General features: G+C 39.2%; 1 protein-coding gene across 1 annotated transcript in view; it reads left to right on the top strand.

Annotated features, from left to right (window-relative positions):
- CUNH10orf67 (chromosome unknown C10orf67 homolog) overlaps window positions 1–17,549 on the top strand; it is a 103,735-nt gene that overhangs the window by 35,725 nt on the left and 50,461 nt on the right. Inside the window, 3 exon segments of the mRNA XM_067562365.1 lie at window positions 487–545; window positions 3,760–3,825; window positions 8,347–8,409. Of these exon segments, the coding sequence (XP_067418466.1) occupies window positions 487–545; window positions 3,760–3,825; window positions 8,347–8,409 (188 nt within the window).

Below are 17,549 nucleotides of genomic sequence, written 5' to 3'. Positions count from 1 at the left end.
GAATTTGTGTGGAAAATCTGGCTTCTGACTTTTGTACATTCGAATAGATTAGACACAGTAGTACCTTTTATAGTAGAAAGATGAATTTGACCTAAATAATATTATTTATTGCTGTTTATCATCTGATTTAATGGTGCTTCTCATCTTTTCATAGTTTTGTTTGAGCAATAAAGAACCACCTGCTAAAGCACTTTGTATTGGCTGTGACTAACAGCAAGGTTGTCCAGAACTAGTATTAATGAAAAGCTGTGGGCACTCAGCCACACTTGGCTCTTGAACTTACTTCTTAATCTCTATCTGACCAGCCGGCTGAACAGCAGGAAAAAGGCTGTGAATGTCAAGGGCGGTTGTGAAGGTCAGAGTTCTGCCAGGACTTTCATCCACTCTGCATTCCACTAGGCTTAGACTGACCTGAAGCACACAATATAAATACATTGATGTAGGCATGTAATTTCATGGTCTGCCTTTCTCTCTATTTGTTTCCAGATAAGGAAGTTCGAGGTATGAAATTTAAAATGGAAAAAGATGAAAAAACTATTCAAAAGGTACTGTACTGTTTTGACAGTGATGGATGTCTCTCTAAGCAGAAAAGCAGCGGGCTTGGGTTATTTGCAAAGTGAATTCCAAATAATGTTAGAAAGCTGAAAAATAGTCTATATAATTTCAGTTGTTCCAGGTTTTGTTTTATGTTTGTGTAACTTAATGATGAGTAATAATGAGCTGGTATTCTTGCCTATGAAGAAGATGGTGATTCAAAGTGTCTTCAGCTGTCATGTCAGCATCATTTTTGCTGTATTTGAACACTGTTAAGTTAGACACTTTCTCACTGCTGAACCTCAGCAAACTATATTGGAGTTGGTTGGAGTACTGTCATTAAAATGAAGGGCACAGGTATATTTTTCAAGGAAGAGTAACAAGGATCAAATATGGAAGTATCCATAGTTTTGGGGAGGAAAAGTCTTAATCTTGATAACCTCTGGTTTGTTGTGTATCTTCTACATTTCTGCATAAAGTTATTAGTTTGTCTTCAATATTATTTATGTGCTATCAATACAAGGCAGTAGTTGAACAAGACATAGTAAATGCAAATAAATGAATGTTGGCACAGGGAAGTTCTTCTTAAAAAATAAAAACAAAATCACCTCATTGAGAGATGAGGAGAAATTTATAACATACCTAGATATCATGCTGACCCGCTTGCTACACCTAGATGGACCTCAGATGGTTTTCTTTTTTACAGTCCATTAATCCCTTTCTAAAAATGAAAAAGAAATAAAAAAATTTCTCACTGTAGAAAGTGGACTCCATCCATGAAACATTTCTCAATATGATGTATACTTCTTTTTGAAGAACTTCAGTTTAGCAAGGTGTTACCTTTTTCATTAAGGTATTTCATGTTTGTGGTAAAGTCTCTGGGAAGTGATGACCCTTTAGAAGATAAAAATCTTCATATTAACAAGTTTTTTTTACTGCCCCTTGGGAGAAGAATTCTTTTGTGCTTGAGGCACAGGAATCATAGAATCATAGAATATTAGAGTTGGAAGGGACCTCAGGAGGTCATCTAGTCCAACCCCCTGCTCAAAGCAGGACTAACCTCAGCTATATCATCCCAGCCAGGGCTTTGTCAAGCCTCAGCTTAAAAACCTCTAAAGATGGAGTTTCCACCACCTCCCTAGGTAACCCATTCCAGTGCTTCACCACCCTCCTAGTGAAAAACTTTTTCCTAATGTCCAACGTAGACCTCCCCAACTGCAACTTGAGACTGTTGCTCCTTGTTCTGTCATCTGCCACCACCGAGAACAGCCTAGCCCCATCCACCCTTGAACCCCCTTTCAGGTAGTTAAAGACTGCTATCAAATCCCCCCTCATTCTTCTCTTTTGCAGACTAAACAAGCCCAGTTCCCTTAGCCTCTCCTCATAAGTTTTGTGCTCCAGCCCCCTAATCATTTTTGTTGCCCTCCACTGTACTCTCTCCAACTTGTCTACATCCTTTTTGTAGTGGGGGGCCCAAAACTGGACACAATACTCTAAATGCGGCCTCACCAATGCCGAATAGAGGGGAATAATCACTTCCCGCGTCCTGCTGCCAATGCTCCTCCTAATGCAGCCCAATATGCTATTAGCCTTCTTGACGACCAGGGCACACTGCTGACTCATATCCAGCTTTTTATCCACTGTTACCCCCAGGTCCTTTTCTGCAGAACTGCTGCCTAGCTCGTCGGTCCCCAGTCTATAGCTGTGCATGGGATTCTTCCTTCCTAAGTGGAGGACTCTGCACTTTTCTTTGTTGAACCTCATTACATTTCTTTTGGCCCAATCCTCCAGTTTGTTTAGGTCCTTCTGTATCTTATCCCTATCTTCCAGGGTATCTACCACTTCCCCCAGCTTAGTGTCATCCGCAAACTTGAATGAAAGTCAGAAGGTCTGAGTTTTATTCCCATCTCCTCCATAGACTTTCCTTGTAAACTTAAAGATGTCACTTCTCACATCTCACTTTCCCCTCTGTAAAATGCAGATAATACCAACCTAAGGCTGGTTGGAAGGCTAAATTTGTTCAGGTTTCTTTGAGATCCTATAGATAACCCCTAAAATTAGAAATGGAAGTTACAGATGTATCCTAAAATTAGATATGGAATACTCCTATTGGTCCATTAGTACATCAGCCTGCCAAAAAAGGATTGTTCCCTGTAGTACGTTTTCTAGTGTATTATTTATATTGTGGTACTTCCCAAAGGCCCCAAACAGGTTTGGGGTCCCAATGTGCTAGATTCCATACAAATTATTTATAGAATCCTGTGCCCCAGTTTGTCTAGTTTAGTTTGCAAAATCCTAATCCATGGCGCTTCTTTGGAAATTTTGGAGACTGTTCCACGGTCTAATGCATCTCACTGTCAGGAAAGTTTTCCACTGGGTACCCCACTGAAAAAAGTTTTTTGGCTTGATACCAGAATTTTTGCACTTGGATAACTTTAAAATTGGGTTGATTTTTTAAAATTCATATGTGCATGGATTTAGTCCTCAATGACAATAGGTGTCTTACATGCCCCATTAAAAAGCCAAAGTAAACAGGTTGTGTACTGAAGATGGCTTTAAGGGTCAGAGAAAAAAAGAATATCTTCTCTGCCCTCCCCAGAAAGCCACCAAACAACAGTGAAACTACTACAAAGCTGCCTCTGCAACTTGATTGCATCAACCCTTGTGGATGCTCTCCAAACACCCCCATTATAGGTATGTGGCTTGACTGTTGGATCAGTGTAGGTAGTTCCCATTCCCACTACTTCCCTCCATGCTAGGAGCTCGCTATACCCATTCTTTATGCTTCACAAGTTTCCTAGGCAGACTCTGTCCACCAAAGCCATGGAGCATCATTAGTTCTGTGTTCAGGACTTTATGTAGTTCTTATTTGGGCCACAGGATTTGTCTCAGAAAGCTGTTTTTCAGAGAGCCCTTCATTTTAACGTGCAACTCTCTAGAGAGCTGCTCTTGTGTATTTTGTGTGCACATTCAGTGTGTGTTCAACACAAAATTAAAATGTGAATGTTTGGTGTGTGAATTGCACATTTTGCATGTAGCATTCCTAATGCACAGTCATGCTTGTTTCTAGGTATCAAAGTGTGTGCCAAGATGTCTGTCTATAATCCTTTATGTTACATATATATTGTATTTTCTTCACAAAACTATATTTAGAAAAGATTTTGGAAGAATTCTGCTTTCCTGTAATCTAAAATGCAACATTACTTCATTTGCTTTTATGTTTAGTTAATTGAAGCTCAAGAAAAAATAAAAATGGAACTTGAAAAGGAGAGGTCATTAACTAAAAGTGTGGTAAGATTCTTGTGCTTAAATTATTTTTATGTACTGCCATTTATTTCAAACTTTATAAAAATGGTTGTTTTCATATATATAGAAACTTTCTGTTTTATTTAAGTATTCAGTTTGTTCTAAGTTTCATATACAGTTTAGATGTATTGATTGATTATTTTTTAGGAAAATGGAAAAAGATTTTTTAAAAGAGGTTTTTGGAGAATCAGTTCAGCAAAAGCCTAAAGTTTACTGTATCTAATGGAAGAAAAGTACATATAAAATGCTTTTATAAACATTTTAAAAAAGAGCTTAAATATTATTTGGCACAGAAGAATTTGGAAAACATTTAACATTATGTGGAAAGATTTGCTACTACTGATTACAAAATGTCATAGACAATGATAGAGAGAACCCTATCTTAAATATTTTTGTATTCTGTATTAGTCTCATAAGAACACTGCCTTTTATTTTCTTTTTACATGTTTCAAGAACTTTCCAGATGGCTGATTGTTTATTTTATCATTTGACCTTTTTTCTGACTTGGTTTCGCACTGGTTTTCACACTGGTTACCACTAGTATGTCTTTGTTACAGTATGCTGACTGAGTTTATTATAATAAAAAATAAAACACAGCTTGACTTGCCATCTAAATGTGCAGGAAAAGAATATGATACTGTTTAAAAGAGAAAAGGTTGTGAATAGAAAATCAGTACCACTTCAGTTACTTAAACATTTGCTTTTTTGCAGCTTGTCAAACTTTGTGCCAAGTCATAGCTGTTTTACTTATTTTGTTTTGTTAATCTTAGCACTGTGTGTGTTGGGCTGTCTTGACATAGGGCCAAATCCTGCAGTCCTTACTCAGTCTTGGACTTCAATGGGACTTTTGCCTGACTAAATACTGCATGTTTGGGTCTTTAGAAATGGATGAAAAACAGAATTTCAGGATTATAAAGGAGGCCTTCTTTGAAACCAGTTTGAAAAGGCTGAAAACTAAGAATAAGTTAATCTATAGACCTTGATTTTAACAAACACATTAGTCTTGAAAACATTTTACATTTTTTTCTTTTAACCTGAAAAATATGATTCTCTTGGAGTCAGGGATTTTGAGCACACACAGTCAACATTTTTAAACTTGGTTGCGTAAAGTTCAGATCCTATATATAGGCTTTGACCTTTCAAAGGGATCTGTGTTATCATAAACATCTGCCTGTGCAGATTTCTAGTTGGTTTTGAAAATCTCAACCAATGTGTTTGCACAGTTTTCACCAGGGACATAATTTGAAGGTATTGAGTTGAATAGGTGTTATTAAAGTCTGATTTGTCCCCATTGAAACCTTTACATTGAACATGATGTATGAGATGGAAAGAACCCAGAATTACTTAGATTCCAGGCTGAGATTGCTGCGCTGGCAGCTAGAAAAGACATTTTTACTTCTAAACTGAGCTCATTAGATACAGATATCATTGAGGGACAATAAACATGGAGCCATACGATGTCACTTTTACTGAGACATTCCTCAGAGCAGAATCACACTAAAAGGATTGTCTGCATGATCTCTCTATTCTTTTATAGTGGTGTGTGTTTCAAAGGCTGTGCCTCTTTCTTCAATTTATTGTTACTTAAGACAAGGCACAGCAAGAGTGGAAGTGAAAATTCAAATGTATTGTAAATTCCAACATAAAAAGCTACAGGCTTAGAATTCATAAAAAACCTAGAAGACCATGCGACTTGAATGGAGCTACTTGCACATACATATTTAGGACCATCTTGTGACTTTATGGGACAGCCCTGACATAGGGGCAATGTAGAACTATCCCACCCCAGGCAAGGTGATAGTATACTTCCTAGAGCTCCCTAGCTTGCATCTGCTGTGAGCCTTCCTGTAGGAGGGTGCAGCATGTGCCTGTCTCCAACTGGCCAGCTCTGCTGCCTGATATCAGAGATGGAGAGGCAAGGCCCCACCCCTTCTCCGCCCTCTCCCCATCCTTCAGGACTGCTTAAAGACTCCAGTTACAGCTGGCCCCTGCACAGAAGTGCAAAAGGGGTGAGGCGAAAAGCTCCTTGTGCCTCCTCCCTCCCATTCCCATATGCAGAGACCAGATTTGGCCCTTACTGTATGTAGATGGTACACAAGAGGAAAATCTTGAATATATAGTCAGGAAGACAAGTTTTAAAGTAAATTCTCTTTTTAATAGCAATCAATGCTGGTCCTTAACTAAGTGTAGTTTTAGACTAGTACTACCCCAAAGGTAGCCCCTCCACTCACCCAGAAACTTCTCTGTGTGTCTTTTTGGAGTAATTGCAGAAACTAAGGATCACCCTGTCTTTTTTGCAGATGTATTAGTATATAGGGTGCAAAAGAAATCAGTATATAGGCCTCCGGTCTTGGGGGAAAGGCTTTTTAGTTAATCTCAGCCTCTTTCTTCACTTTCCTTCCACTCCCCATTGAGCTATAAAACATCTGGTACCAAACTCATGGAATGCATTTCTCTGTGACTAGGTGCCCAGCTCTGAACTGAGATCTATTAGTGTCCAAAGTAAAGATACAGAGAATACATATGGTTGCCTCTGAGATGTGGTAAAGGCATCCTGGCAAGTCTTGAGCACCTGTGGAACCCTCTAATATTATTTATCATACTTAGCTTTTTAACCATTTTTTTCATAGTATATTACCAAACCAACATTAAATATAAAGGAGACTGTGAAGGAGTGCACTACCCCTTTAAGGGATAGGCTGCAGCTGAGGCCAGGACAGACTGAGGTGTAACCAGAGGCTCTGCCCCACCCTAGGGTAGGGCTGTTTAAACAGGAAAGGAACAGGAAGCTCAAGCTGAGCAGGAGAGAAGGGAGTAGAAACCATGCAAGCTGCAGTGGCTAGTGGTTTCTCTCTGACTCTCGGAGTCTAGTCTAACTTGACTCAGAGAGTTGGTTTTGTGGACTTTAAGTTGGGGAGCTCTGAACCAGGGTCCTGAATTATTCCTGTCTTTAAACCTTATTAAAAGGGGCATGTTGTTTGGTTAGCGTGTGTTGGCTTCTCCTTGACCCAGCTGTTAAAGCAAATGTATTACTGCCTCAACTGGGGGAAGTTGAAGGTGGGGTGCATCTGCAACATCTGCAAACCGGGCTGTAAGGGGGTGCATAGTGATGGCCCACACCTTTACAGAAACCCTTAAGTAATATTATAGGGCATTTCAGTAGCATGACATAACATCAAAAGTGGAATTTTATTTATTTTTTTGGGGGGAAGCACTCACCTGTACAAAGGTAGTTGCATGAAGATGTAGGCTTTTGGACTAAACTAGTGTTCAGCTCTGCCAAGTAGGAAATGTTAAGTTTGATTACCATTCTCCCACTCTTTCTCCTTGGAGTGGGAACACCTAGAAAAGCAGATGCTGATCTTTTGGGAAGGGGAAGGGAAAGGGCAGAGATAGAACCTCCCATTAGCCAAAAGTTATATGTCCTGTTGATCCAGTCTTCTTTGGGTAGAAGGAAAATGTCAACAATGTGAGTGCTTAAGAGTGAAGAAATTAAAGTGGGGTGGAGAGGCAGACCAAGGAATAGATAAATGCTCAAGGTATATAGTGCCTTTGGGAGAGGGGAAGTTTTGAATATTGAATGTAAATGTCATTAGTAACCAAAGATCAGTCCTGAAGAGATGAATGACATAAGACTGGACGTAAGTTCTTTAAAGCTTTTATACTTTCAAAAAATTTCTGCTGTAAACTCTACTAAAATTTTTGTAAAACAACTACATAAAGATTATGACATAAATAACTATAGTCATTTATACATTTTACATCTTTTGGCTTTTTTATTATAACAAAAAGTTGAGAAATATGGTATAAACTAACTTTTCCTACTGTTGTAAATACTGACAAATTTAACACTGAAAAGAAGCTGGTATACAAAACTGAATCAATTGCAAAGTTTTCAAAATAATATCAAGTGGAAATTGCTAATTTAAACATCCTTTACTTTCCTCCAATTTGACGATTATGCCAGTATTCTAGTTTGTTCCATCGTTTATAAAAATACATTTATTTTCCTCTTAGTTTAGTAATGCAAATTTATAAGAAATGCTGTGCAACAATACTGAAACTATTGACTTTAGCTACTGTTCAGAATAAGTCAGATAGCTGATGCTGTTTTGAAATCTTTTGACTAGTCAGAATTTACTTCAAGCAGAGCTTTCCAAGAAAAACTGTGGGCTATAATTAAGTCTATCATGTAATCCTATTCACAGGCAGTAAACTATGAAAACAAATTTCAGTGTGTAATAGATCAAAGTACCAGTACATTTTGCTTTGAACCTGCATAAAGCTGCATTTCATTTTTTAAATAATTAGTAATTACTAATGGAAGATGTATATTTTTGTACACTTTTTGCAATATCTCTGGAAATGTAAGAATTTTAATTAATGTCATTGTTCAAAGAAGTGTAATATTAAATTAATAATATTTCTATCATCCTATTTGTATTACATTTTACAAATGTTTGTTCATGTACTTTTGCTCAGCTTTCTTGGCATTCATTTTAACAGATCAAAGAACAAAAAGACATTGAAACAAAAGTGGAAAAGAGGGTACCTGACCCACAGAAAAAGGTAAGTTCATTTTACATCCTAGATGGAGCATATAGTTCAATTGTAGTATCTGATACTATTAAATGCACTATACACACTGTATCTGTAATTTATTTGCCTTATTAGATTTTTTCTACCTCCACTGGTTTCTTTCCCTACACTTCACTGATATCTAAATTAATACCATTTTGTTTAACTCTCCTCTCTTAGTTACTTTCTGCTTTCCATCTATATGGCTCTAGATAATATGTCTAATTGACTCAGTCCTCTCTTCTACTCACTGCCCCTTTGTAATGGAATATGGACTCACACTATTCTTTGTCATGTTATTCTGATGGAAGGATCATGGTGGGGCACAGGAAGTGAGGTTTTGTAGGACTAGCAAGTAAGCATAGCTCAGTTGCTGACCAGCTGAAATGTGGCAGCCCTAAATACAGCAATCTGATTGGGTGGCACATTTCCATTTGGTATAATTTTTTAAAATGCTGTACTTCATGGACGGTTATAAACACTGAAAAATTAACATGCTAGCCCCCTAACACTGGCTTCTTCCACAGATAACAAAGGTTCACACACAAATGACATCAAATGAGGAACAAAGGCAAAAGATTAGGGCACCTACTGTCTGGCATAAAACCCACACAGTTCAAGACCAATAATAGCAGTAGGTCCATCTTAAAATGTGTGCCATGCCACAGCAATAAAGAAAGCCAAAAAAAACCCTCAACCCCTACTAAACCACAATAGCATTTGATATGGTAAGCTCAGAATAGCTATTGCAAACAGTGAATAAACTGACTTTCAGTGTTTTCAGTAGACCTCAGAAACAAGTCCCTCCACACATGAGGAGCTCTCCTTTTACTTCACCAAGTTCAACTAAATCGGACATAATCTTACAGGGAGTGTAAGAGCCCAGCAAGAAGTAAAAGGGCTGCCTTACCTAACTGTTTTGAAAGAATTTGGGCCTGTCACCCCCAGGGAAACCCTGCCTAGCACTTGGAGAGCTTGTCTACGCAGCAAGTTTCTGTGTGGCAAGTAGTTGTAAGCCAAGCCACATTCCACGACTTTTAGGGTATGTCTGCACTGCAATAAAAAACGAGCAGCACCGAGTCTCAGAACCTGGGTCAGCTGACTCGGGTCGGCTGTGCTAAGTGTCTTTTATCACAGTGTAGATGTATCCTTAGTGCACTGTAGCAGTGTCCACATGGGACATTACTATGTGGGCAAGCTGGTGTGCTGTAGATTCATACCCTGGTTTGCCACACAGTAAATTGCTGTGTAAATAGACACTTTAGAAATAATTGAAAGAATCTAAATAATGAGATTTCTTTTTTAGTATTATGGGTATACTCCAAATTTTATTTATACTAATATACAACATTATTGACTACATTTGTCTCCCCTATTCTCTGCCAATGGCACATAGTAGTTTAGTCTCCTTAGGGCTATAATACCTAGATCTAATTTCAGTTCTTGGTTTTTGTGTTTGAATGCTAGGTGGTGTTGGTGACCTGTGATATACAGATCAGACCAGATGATCTGGTGGTCCCTTCTTGCCTTAAATTTTTTGATACTATGACATTTTCAAATTTGTGCTTAGCATTTGTCCCCAACGTTCAGACAGTAACAATATCCATTTTGTAAAAATAAATCTATAAATTTGAGATAAATCTGTAAATCAACAGATAAAATATTTTAACTAAAATAAATATAAATATTTATATATATAAATATTTATATAAAATAAATATTTATATATATAAATATTTATATAAAATATTTTAACTAAAATACTACAATGCACCTATCTGTACTCAAAGCATATGTTAAAATATTAAGTAACTATTGGTTCTCCTGAGGTAAATATTAGGATTTGTTGATTGAAAAGGAAAATACTGATGAGGTGAGGATTTTTTGGGGGGGAGGGGACTGGCTAAGAATATAGGGCCAGATTATTCAAGTTATTCAGGTGCCTAAAGATGCAGTCAGTGGGATTTTCAAAAGCATGTAAAAATTAGGCACCTACGAGCTTTTGAAAATCCCACTATTTGCATCTTTATGCATCTAAATACCTTGAAAATACTGGTCCATTGTCAAGATGGAAATGTGATGGCTGCCAGAACCCGTAAACCTTGCAGTTCTTGCAGAGAATGATTTTTCTGGATGGGGTAACTGTTTGGGTTTGTAGTTTTATTTGGTGTGGGATGAGGACTCCACCTGCTTACACGAGGGTGTAGTGAGCATGTGATATAAGAAAACTAAATTGTTTTCTAATCTTCTTGATGTTCAGGCTGTTATACTCAGCATATCTTTCTCCCTCTTTTTGTTGAGTCAATGCCAACATTTATCCAGAAAAAAAATCTTCATGCACTTTATGCACCTAGATTCCCAACCAATGTTACAAAAATAAGATTCAAGGCTGCTTTATCAGTAAAACTAAAATGTAATCAAAGATCACTGTGAAACTATTAAATCATCAGCCCTTTACCAGTCCTCACTGAAGAACTGTATGTCTTTAGGGATACGGTACCATCTACTTTTTGGGTCACCAGTTTTAATCTGGTTCATATCAGCATAGTTAATGAAAGTAATTATTATCCAATGACTCACTGGTAGTCTGTGTGAAATGAACTGGTGATCTCAGTCAAGATCATTGGCTGGCTACCTTAGTTTTTCTTCCTCTTTCCATGAGGCAGACACATTCCTGCATAATTATAGCTGGGTGATTGTAGAGAGGGAAAATATGGTACCTCCTACATAAATCTTGTACACTCATAGCACAAGAACTAGGGGACACCAAATTTAATTAATAGGCAGCAGGTTTAAAACAAAAAAAGGAAGTATTTCTTCACACAACACACAGTCAACCTGTGGAACTCTTTGCCAGAGGATTTTCTGAAGGCCAAGATTATAACAGGGTTAAAAAAAGAACTAGATAAGTTCATGGAGGATAGGCCCATCAATGGATATTAGCCAGGATCAGCAGGCATGAAAACCATGCTCTAAAGTGTCCCTTCCTCCTGTTTGCCAGAAGCTGGGAATGGGCAACAATGATGATCACTTGATGATTATCTGTTCTGTTCATTCCCTCTGAAGCACCTGGCATTGGCCACTGTTTGAAGACAGGATATTGGGCTAGATGGACCATTGGTCTGACCCAGTATGGCCATTCTTATGTTCTTATTTCCAGGCTGTCCATTGTAATAAACCCTTCATCATACTTGCCAACATTTGAATGCTATAAGTAGAGGGACATGGTGATAAAGGAATACACACATCTTTTAACCCTATTAATACATTAATCTAAGAGGTTTTTTTAGTGATACATGGTTAATATTTCTCAAAAAATTGACTGTCCCTCCTAAATAGGGATGGTTGGCAAGTATGACTCCAACCAGTTCAGTGGTTCCGAACCTTTTTGAGTGAAAGCCCCACTAGTTAACAAGAGGTAAAACATGCGTCCCCCCACCTCCCCTCCGCCCTTCCCCCTCACCGGCCATAAACACATATAACCCCTATAAACACATATAATTATAATTATAACAACACTACATTACATAAATAATAATAATAAATTACTCTTACCTGAGTAAGAAGGTAAGCCTTCCCTGGTGCAGCCGCCACCATATGCCCTGTGTGGCCTCGCCTCTTCCAATTCCTCATGGACTGAGGATAATGAAGGCAAGCTCTGGCAGGTTGGGGCTGCTCCTCTCCAGCCCGAAGCCTGGCCAGTGCGGGACTGGGGGGGCTACTCCTCCATTTCAGCAAGAGTGGAGTTCGGGGCTGCCGCTTCCTTGGGGGGCTGCTCCTCCGCTCCGGCCGACACGGAGCTTGAGGTTGCTCCTCCACTCCGACTGGCATTGAGCTTGGGGGGGCTGCGCAGGCCGGCGTGGAGCTTGAGGGAGGGTTGCTCCTCTGCTGCAGCTGGCGTGGAGCTTGAGGCTGCTGTGCCCAGCGCAGAGCTCGTGGGGCTAAATGACCTCACAATTACTGAAACCTCACAGATCCCCTGGAATCTTTGGCATCCCCGAGGGGGTCCTGCCCCCCAGGTTGGGAACCGTTAGGTTAAATAGTTCAAATTACTAATCCCACTGTAGGGAGATAACAAAGAACCTAGTCTAACAGAAGACATCTGAATGTAACTATGTTTAAAGATGATGTTTTTGAACCATCTTCTGTACATCTCACTAATTCCTGCTCTTTACAAAGAGCGTATAATAAATCTGTATAGTGAGACTCAGGCTAACTTGTTTGCCCTTCTGGATTATAAATTGTTAAAAGTTTTGTTTTGTTTTTTAGAAAAAATGTATTTTTGTTTCAGCCAAACAAAATACTTATATTTGCAGTCTTCCTTAACTTTTTCAGATAATTTTGTTCAACATCAGCAAGAAAAAAACTAGACACCTCTTAGTGAACAAAAGATTTATGTTTTGTTTAATCATTTCTAAAGATATACTGAATTTAGGATAGGCAAAGTTTTTGTTTGACTAAAGTTTGCTGTAATCCTTGATCTTCCTAAAACTTCAAATAATAGCACATAGCAAGCAAGTATTTAGAAGTTAATGTCTAAATCAATGTATTAACCACCTTAACTTTTTGAAGCTGTATTTCTTACAACAGTTATTTGGCATAACTGATTAATCATACTTATATTTGGAAATCCATGGCATTTGGTGGGAATAGCACACATGATGAGATAAACTGAAGCTGAAGCAGGTCTGGAAGGAAGGATAGAAACACTACCAGCTAATTGAAATTTATAAAATGTTTCAAATCAGGATTTGTTTGTATTAATACATAAAATACAATATATTGTTGAGTTTGGTGTTCACTATCTTTAATTATTTCTCAAATAAAACATTACAAGCAGGGAGGTATATCAGATCAGGAATGAGTTGTAGTGACAGAATGCCTTTATTCAAGTATGTATTTACTTATTATTTTGATTTAGATTTCAATAATAATAATAAGATTCCTATCCAAGGCTCTTGGTACCCTAATACACCATTAATCATACAGTAAAATTCCAGCAGCATTAAAGTAATCATTTCAACAGGTACTCAGCGAGCCTGCCACTTACAAAAACTCCTTTCCACCCTTTCGTTCTGAGACACTCACCCTCAGCCCTCTCAAAATATCTCATCAAATAGATGTTTTTTGCTCAGAAGTTCACCAAATCTGGACTATTTCAAACCAAGGGGGAGCAAGATTCAATGTCCTGGAGTCCACAGAGAATGCCGTGTTGGCTGCTGCTACTCTTCTATAATGAGAGGGATCCAATTCAGGCACTGGTACTGACCACAGTTGTGGCAAAATGACACAGGCAGAGAGTTGATCCCTCAGGTTGGCTGGTCCCAGTCCCTTTAGGGCTTTATTGGTCATAACTAACATAATAAACTGTGCGGAGAGACCAATGGGAAACCAGTGAAGATCCAGGAGCACTGGAGTCATGTGTACCTGGCATGATGCCTCACACAGTAACCAACCCACTGCATTCTGTAGCAACTTTGGTCTTCAGATAGTTTTAAAGTATAGTCCCATGTAGCGCATTATGCAATAGTCTAATCTTGAGATAACAAAAGCATGAATAATGACATGGTCCACATCCAAAAGGAAGGGTTGCACACGCACACACCAGATGGTCTGAAAAAGTTGGGCCTTCTTAGCTTCCAACACAGGGGGGATGGTAAGCCTTAAGATAAGGTTGATATGCATATAGACTGTTTGTATTTAAAATCCTTTTTTGCTTTGTTCCTACTTTTAAGTGTAAACAATTCTTTGGACTGAGAAGGCTGTCTGCTCACTATCTGTGCCACTGGACATAAGCTCCCAAAGGGAAGAACAGCAGGTGACAAAATCAGTCAGACCTGCTAAGGTAACCAAAGGTGATCCATAGGGTATTGAAACCCAGGGCCCTGACTAAGAGTGGGAGAATCATATGATTCCATTACAGGAGAGGTAGAGGTGTGAGGCCTAACACCTGGTGCATTCAGTGAGACCAGAGAGGGGTCAGATATGCAACTTGCCCTGTAACTGTGACATCAGTGTCCTAGCCAGATGCAGATGGCAAAAAACAGACTATATTATTGCTGTGGTATGATCATAAAACAACAGCTGGGAAGCTCTAATATTACCCGTAAATTGCAAATCCAGATAACTAAAGGCTGACATAGTGCTTCAATCCAAGGGGCTCATATAACTCTTCCATTTCCTTTGGCTTTTATTCCCAACCCACCATCATCACCTCAGTCTTGTCTGGGTTAAGCTTTACCCATCTCGTTTTCATCCATGATTCAGACTCAGTTAAATGTTAGCTGAGATGCTGACCTACATTGTCCAAGTAGGATCAGATAGACACACACAATAAGGTGTCGTCAGAATACTAAAAACACCAAATCCCATGCTTCCTTACTAACCCTCCTAAAAGCCTCACATACATGTTGAACAGGAGAGGAGACAGACTGGCTCTCTATGGGATCCCGCACTTGAGAGATCCTTGGGAAGAAGAGCAACTAGCCTTTGAGATCTTTCCAAGAGGAAAGAATGAAGCCACTGACGAGCAGCCCTGTCCACTCCCATCAAGGTCCACAGATTAAAAAGCAACACTTCACAGTCAACTGTATTGAAGATGACTGATAATAATGGACATCTGATTTTCATCCATTGCCAGAAGAATATCGTCATCTACTGCAATCTCTTTGACAAAGCCAAGTCTAAACTCAGACTGACAATATTCAAGGAGATGAAAGGCATCTAGATACTATAAGAGTTCTCTCACTTCAACCTTCTCCATTATCTTATCCAGGAAGGGAAGATTTCATACTGGCTGGTAATTAAGTAGATTGCCATTGTCAGGCAATGAATTCTTGAGCACATGCTGTACTAATGCTTCCTTCAAAGCAGTAGGCAGTCTACCATCTCCAAGAGAGGTGTTGACAATCTCCACAATCAAGTACTTCCTCACTAGCCTTCACCAGCCAGCAAGGAGATGAATTCAAAACACAAGTTATGGGATAAAGTTCTCTCAATCCTTCCATAACTTCAGTGAGCATCTCTTGCTGAAACTGAAGCAGAGGAGATGAGGCGCTTGCTCCATCAACACCTTGCTCTGTCACCATGGAAGCAGATAACCCATCTCTAATCTGATCAATCTTGTCCACAAATAACAAGCAGTTTCCTCTCAATAGGAACCAGGAACCCAAGACAATCTGAACCAGGAACCCAAGACAATCTGGATTTACCAGGCTGTTGACCACCCAAAGCAAATTTGCTGACTGAGATTTTACAGATGCTATAGTGGAGGAAAGAAACTTTTTCTTTGCCCCGCACTTTCCACAGCCACAGCAGAAGTTTAAAAATCTTTATGCTGCAACAAATCAACCACAGCACAAAATATCCACCCCCAGTGCTCTAGCCATTTTTCCTTTCACTTCATTTGTTATCTGTAAACCCATTGCGACCTGTGAGAATGAAGATTATGCCAAAGGACCACCTTACCAATGGTGGAGGACAAAAGATTATTATAATGTCCTATGAAGTCATCAAGAGTGTGTTCTGTTGGAGCCGCAAGATTTTTCCTCAGAGCTCTCTTGAACCTTTCTGGTACCATTAATTTCCAGGGATGGACCATTAAAAGAAGTCTCTCATCCTGACATGGGAGGTGAGACCCAAAGTACTAGAGGTAATGGTCATCCATGACACAGGTTTACAATCCAACACCTAATTTCCAATACCAATGCAAAAAACAGGTCCAAAGTCTGGCCATCTATACCTACGAGTATCCTTTCATATTTTCCAAGGAATCATTGCTGCCATCTTGAAAAAACTTTGAATCTGATACTGCATTCCTTGTGAACTCAAAACTACCACTGAAATCACTGAAGGTTGAAGTCAGTGGGAATTTTGCATGTGCTATGAATGCAAAATCTAGCCCTTTGCAGGCATGTGTTCAAAAGCATCATGTATAGTATGGTCTGTGAGTTCTCTTGCCTAGAACTTCTTTTTCCAGGCTGGAATGGGTAAATTTCCTGCTCTGGGCATGGGGATTTATAGGTACTTTCTCCTCTCTCCTCCCTCTTAGAGGCAAATCGAAGGGCTGCTGGGAGGGGATCACAGTGGAGGACACTTTGCTCCGCAGACAAATGTAAGAGATAGCAGAGAGCTCAGCACTTAGGTCTAGGTTCATAGTAATAGGCCTTATAAACTGACCTGCACACTCTCCTCCTTTCCCCTCTCCTATACCATATTTTTGGGATGGGAGCATTTCTCCCTTTATTCCCCAAACTGACCCAGCTTCCAGCCTTTGCTGAACCTGCGACCTGATGATAATGTACAAGTCTAAGACAAGTTCTACATTAGAAGCTTTGCTGGTGTAGTAAGGTTGTTTAGGGGTGTGAACTTTGTGTGTGTGTGTGTGTGTATGTGTGTGTGACATTTCTATACTGGCAAAAGCCCTACTGCCAGTTATACTGGCAAACAAGTGCTTCTGCCAGAACAGCATATCTTCATTGCAGAACTGCACTCTTTTGCCAGTGTAAGCTGCATCTACACTAGGAGGATTTGTCCGTATATTGGTATAGCTACACCAGCAAACTTTTCCAGTGTAGTCCTGGCCTGTATGAGCAGGAGCTGGGCTTCAGGCTGCAAAAAGAAAAAGATGGCCAATTGTTGGGGGGCCTGAAATGTTTTAAAATAATATTAAAAAAAATCAAGACTTTCAGCTTGCTCACTGTAATTCCCATTTTCAGGGAAAGTGACATTGGTGAGCAGAACTACACTTTAAGATCTCATCTTTCATCCTGTTAAAATTAAAACCTTTTAAAATGACCATTTCAGTTTCCCTTTAACCCCGTATAATATCAAATATTCTATTGTCATCACTGGTCCTCCGAAGTGTGTCATTTTCTCTTAGTTCATTTAGTATTTCCTCATATATCACTAACATTAAGTTTGTTCGGAATTTTCCTGTTAATTTTTGTGTTTAAAATGCATTATGTATGGAATCATTTCTACTGTGTGTGTGAACATCCAGCCTATGTCAGGATAGTTGAAAGAGCTCTTTATTACCATCACTCCTCTAGTACCATCAGGTCCATTTTCACTGGATACTCTTTGCCCAGGTTTGGTGGTCTGCAAGAGCCTCCGCCAAGGAGCCCTTTGCT

Source organism: Emydura macquarii, unplaced genomic scaffold (genome assembly GCF_026122565.2).
Source record: "Emydura macquarii macquarii isolate MOO-44397 ecotype Brisbane River unplaced genomic scaffold, CSIRO-AGI_Emac_v2 contig_2422, whole genome shotgun sequence".
NCBI lineage: Eukaryota > Metazoa > Chordata > Testudines > Chelidae > Emydura > Emydura macquarii.
The sequence above is the reverse complement of the archived record's forward strand: the minus strand, read 5'-3'. Positions and strand labels throughout refer to the sequence as shown.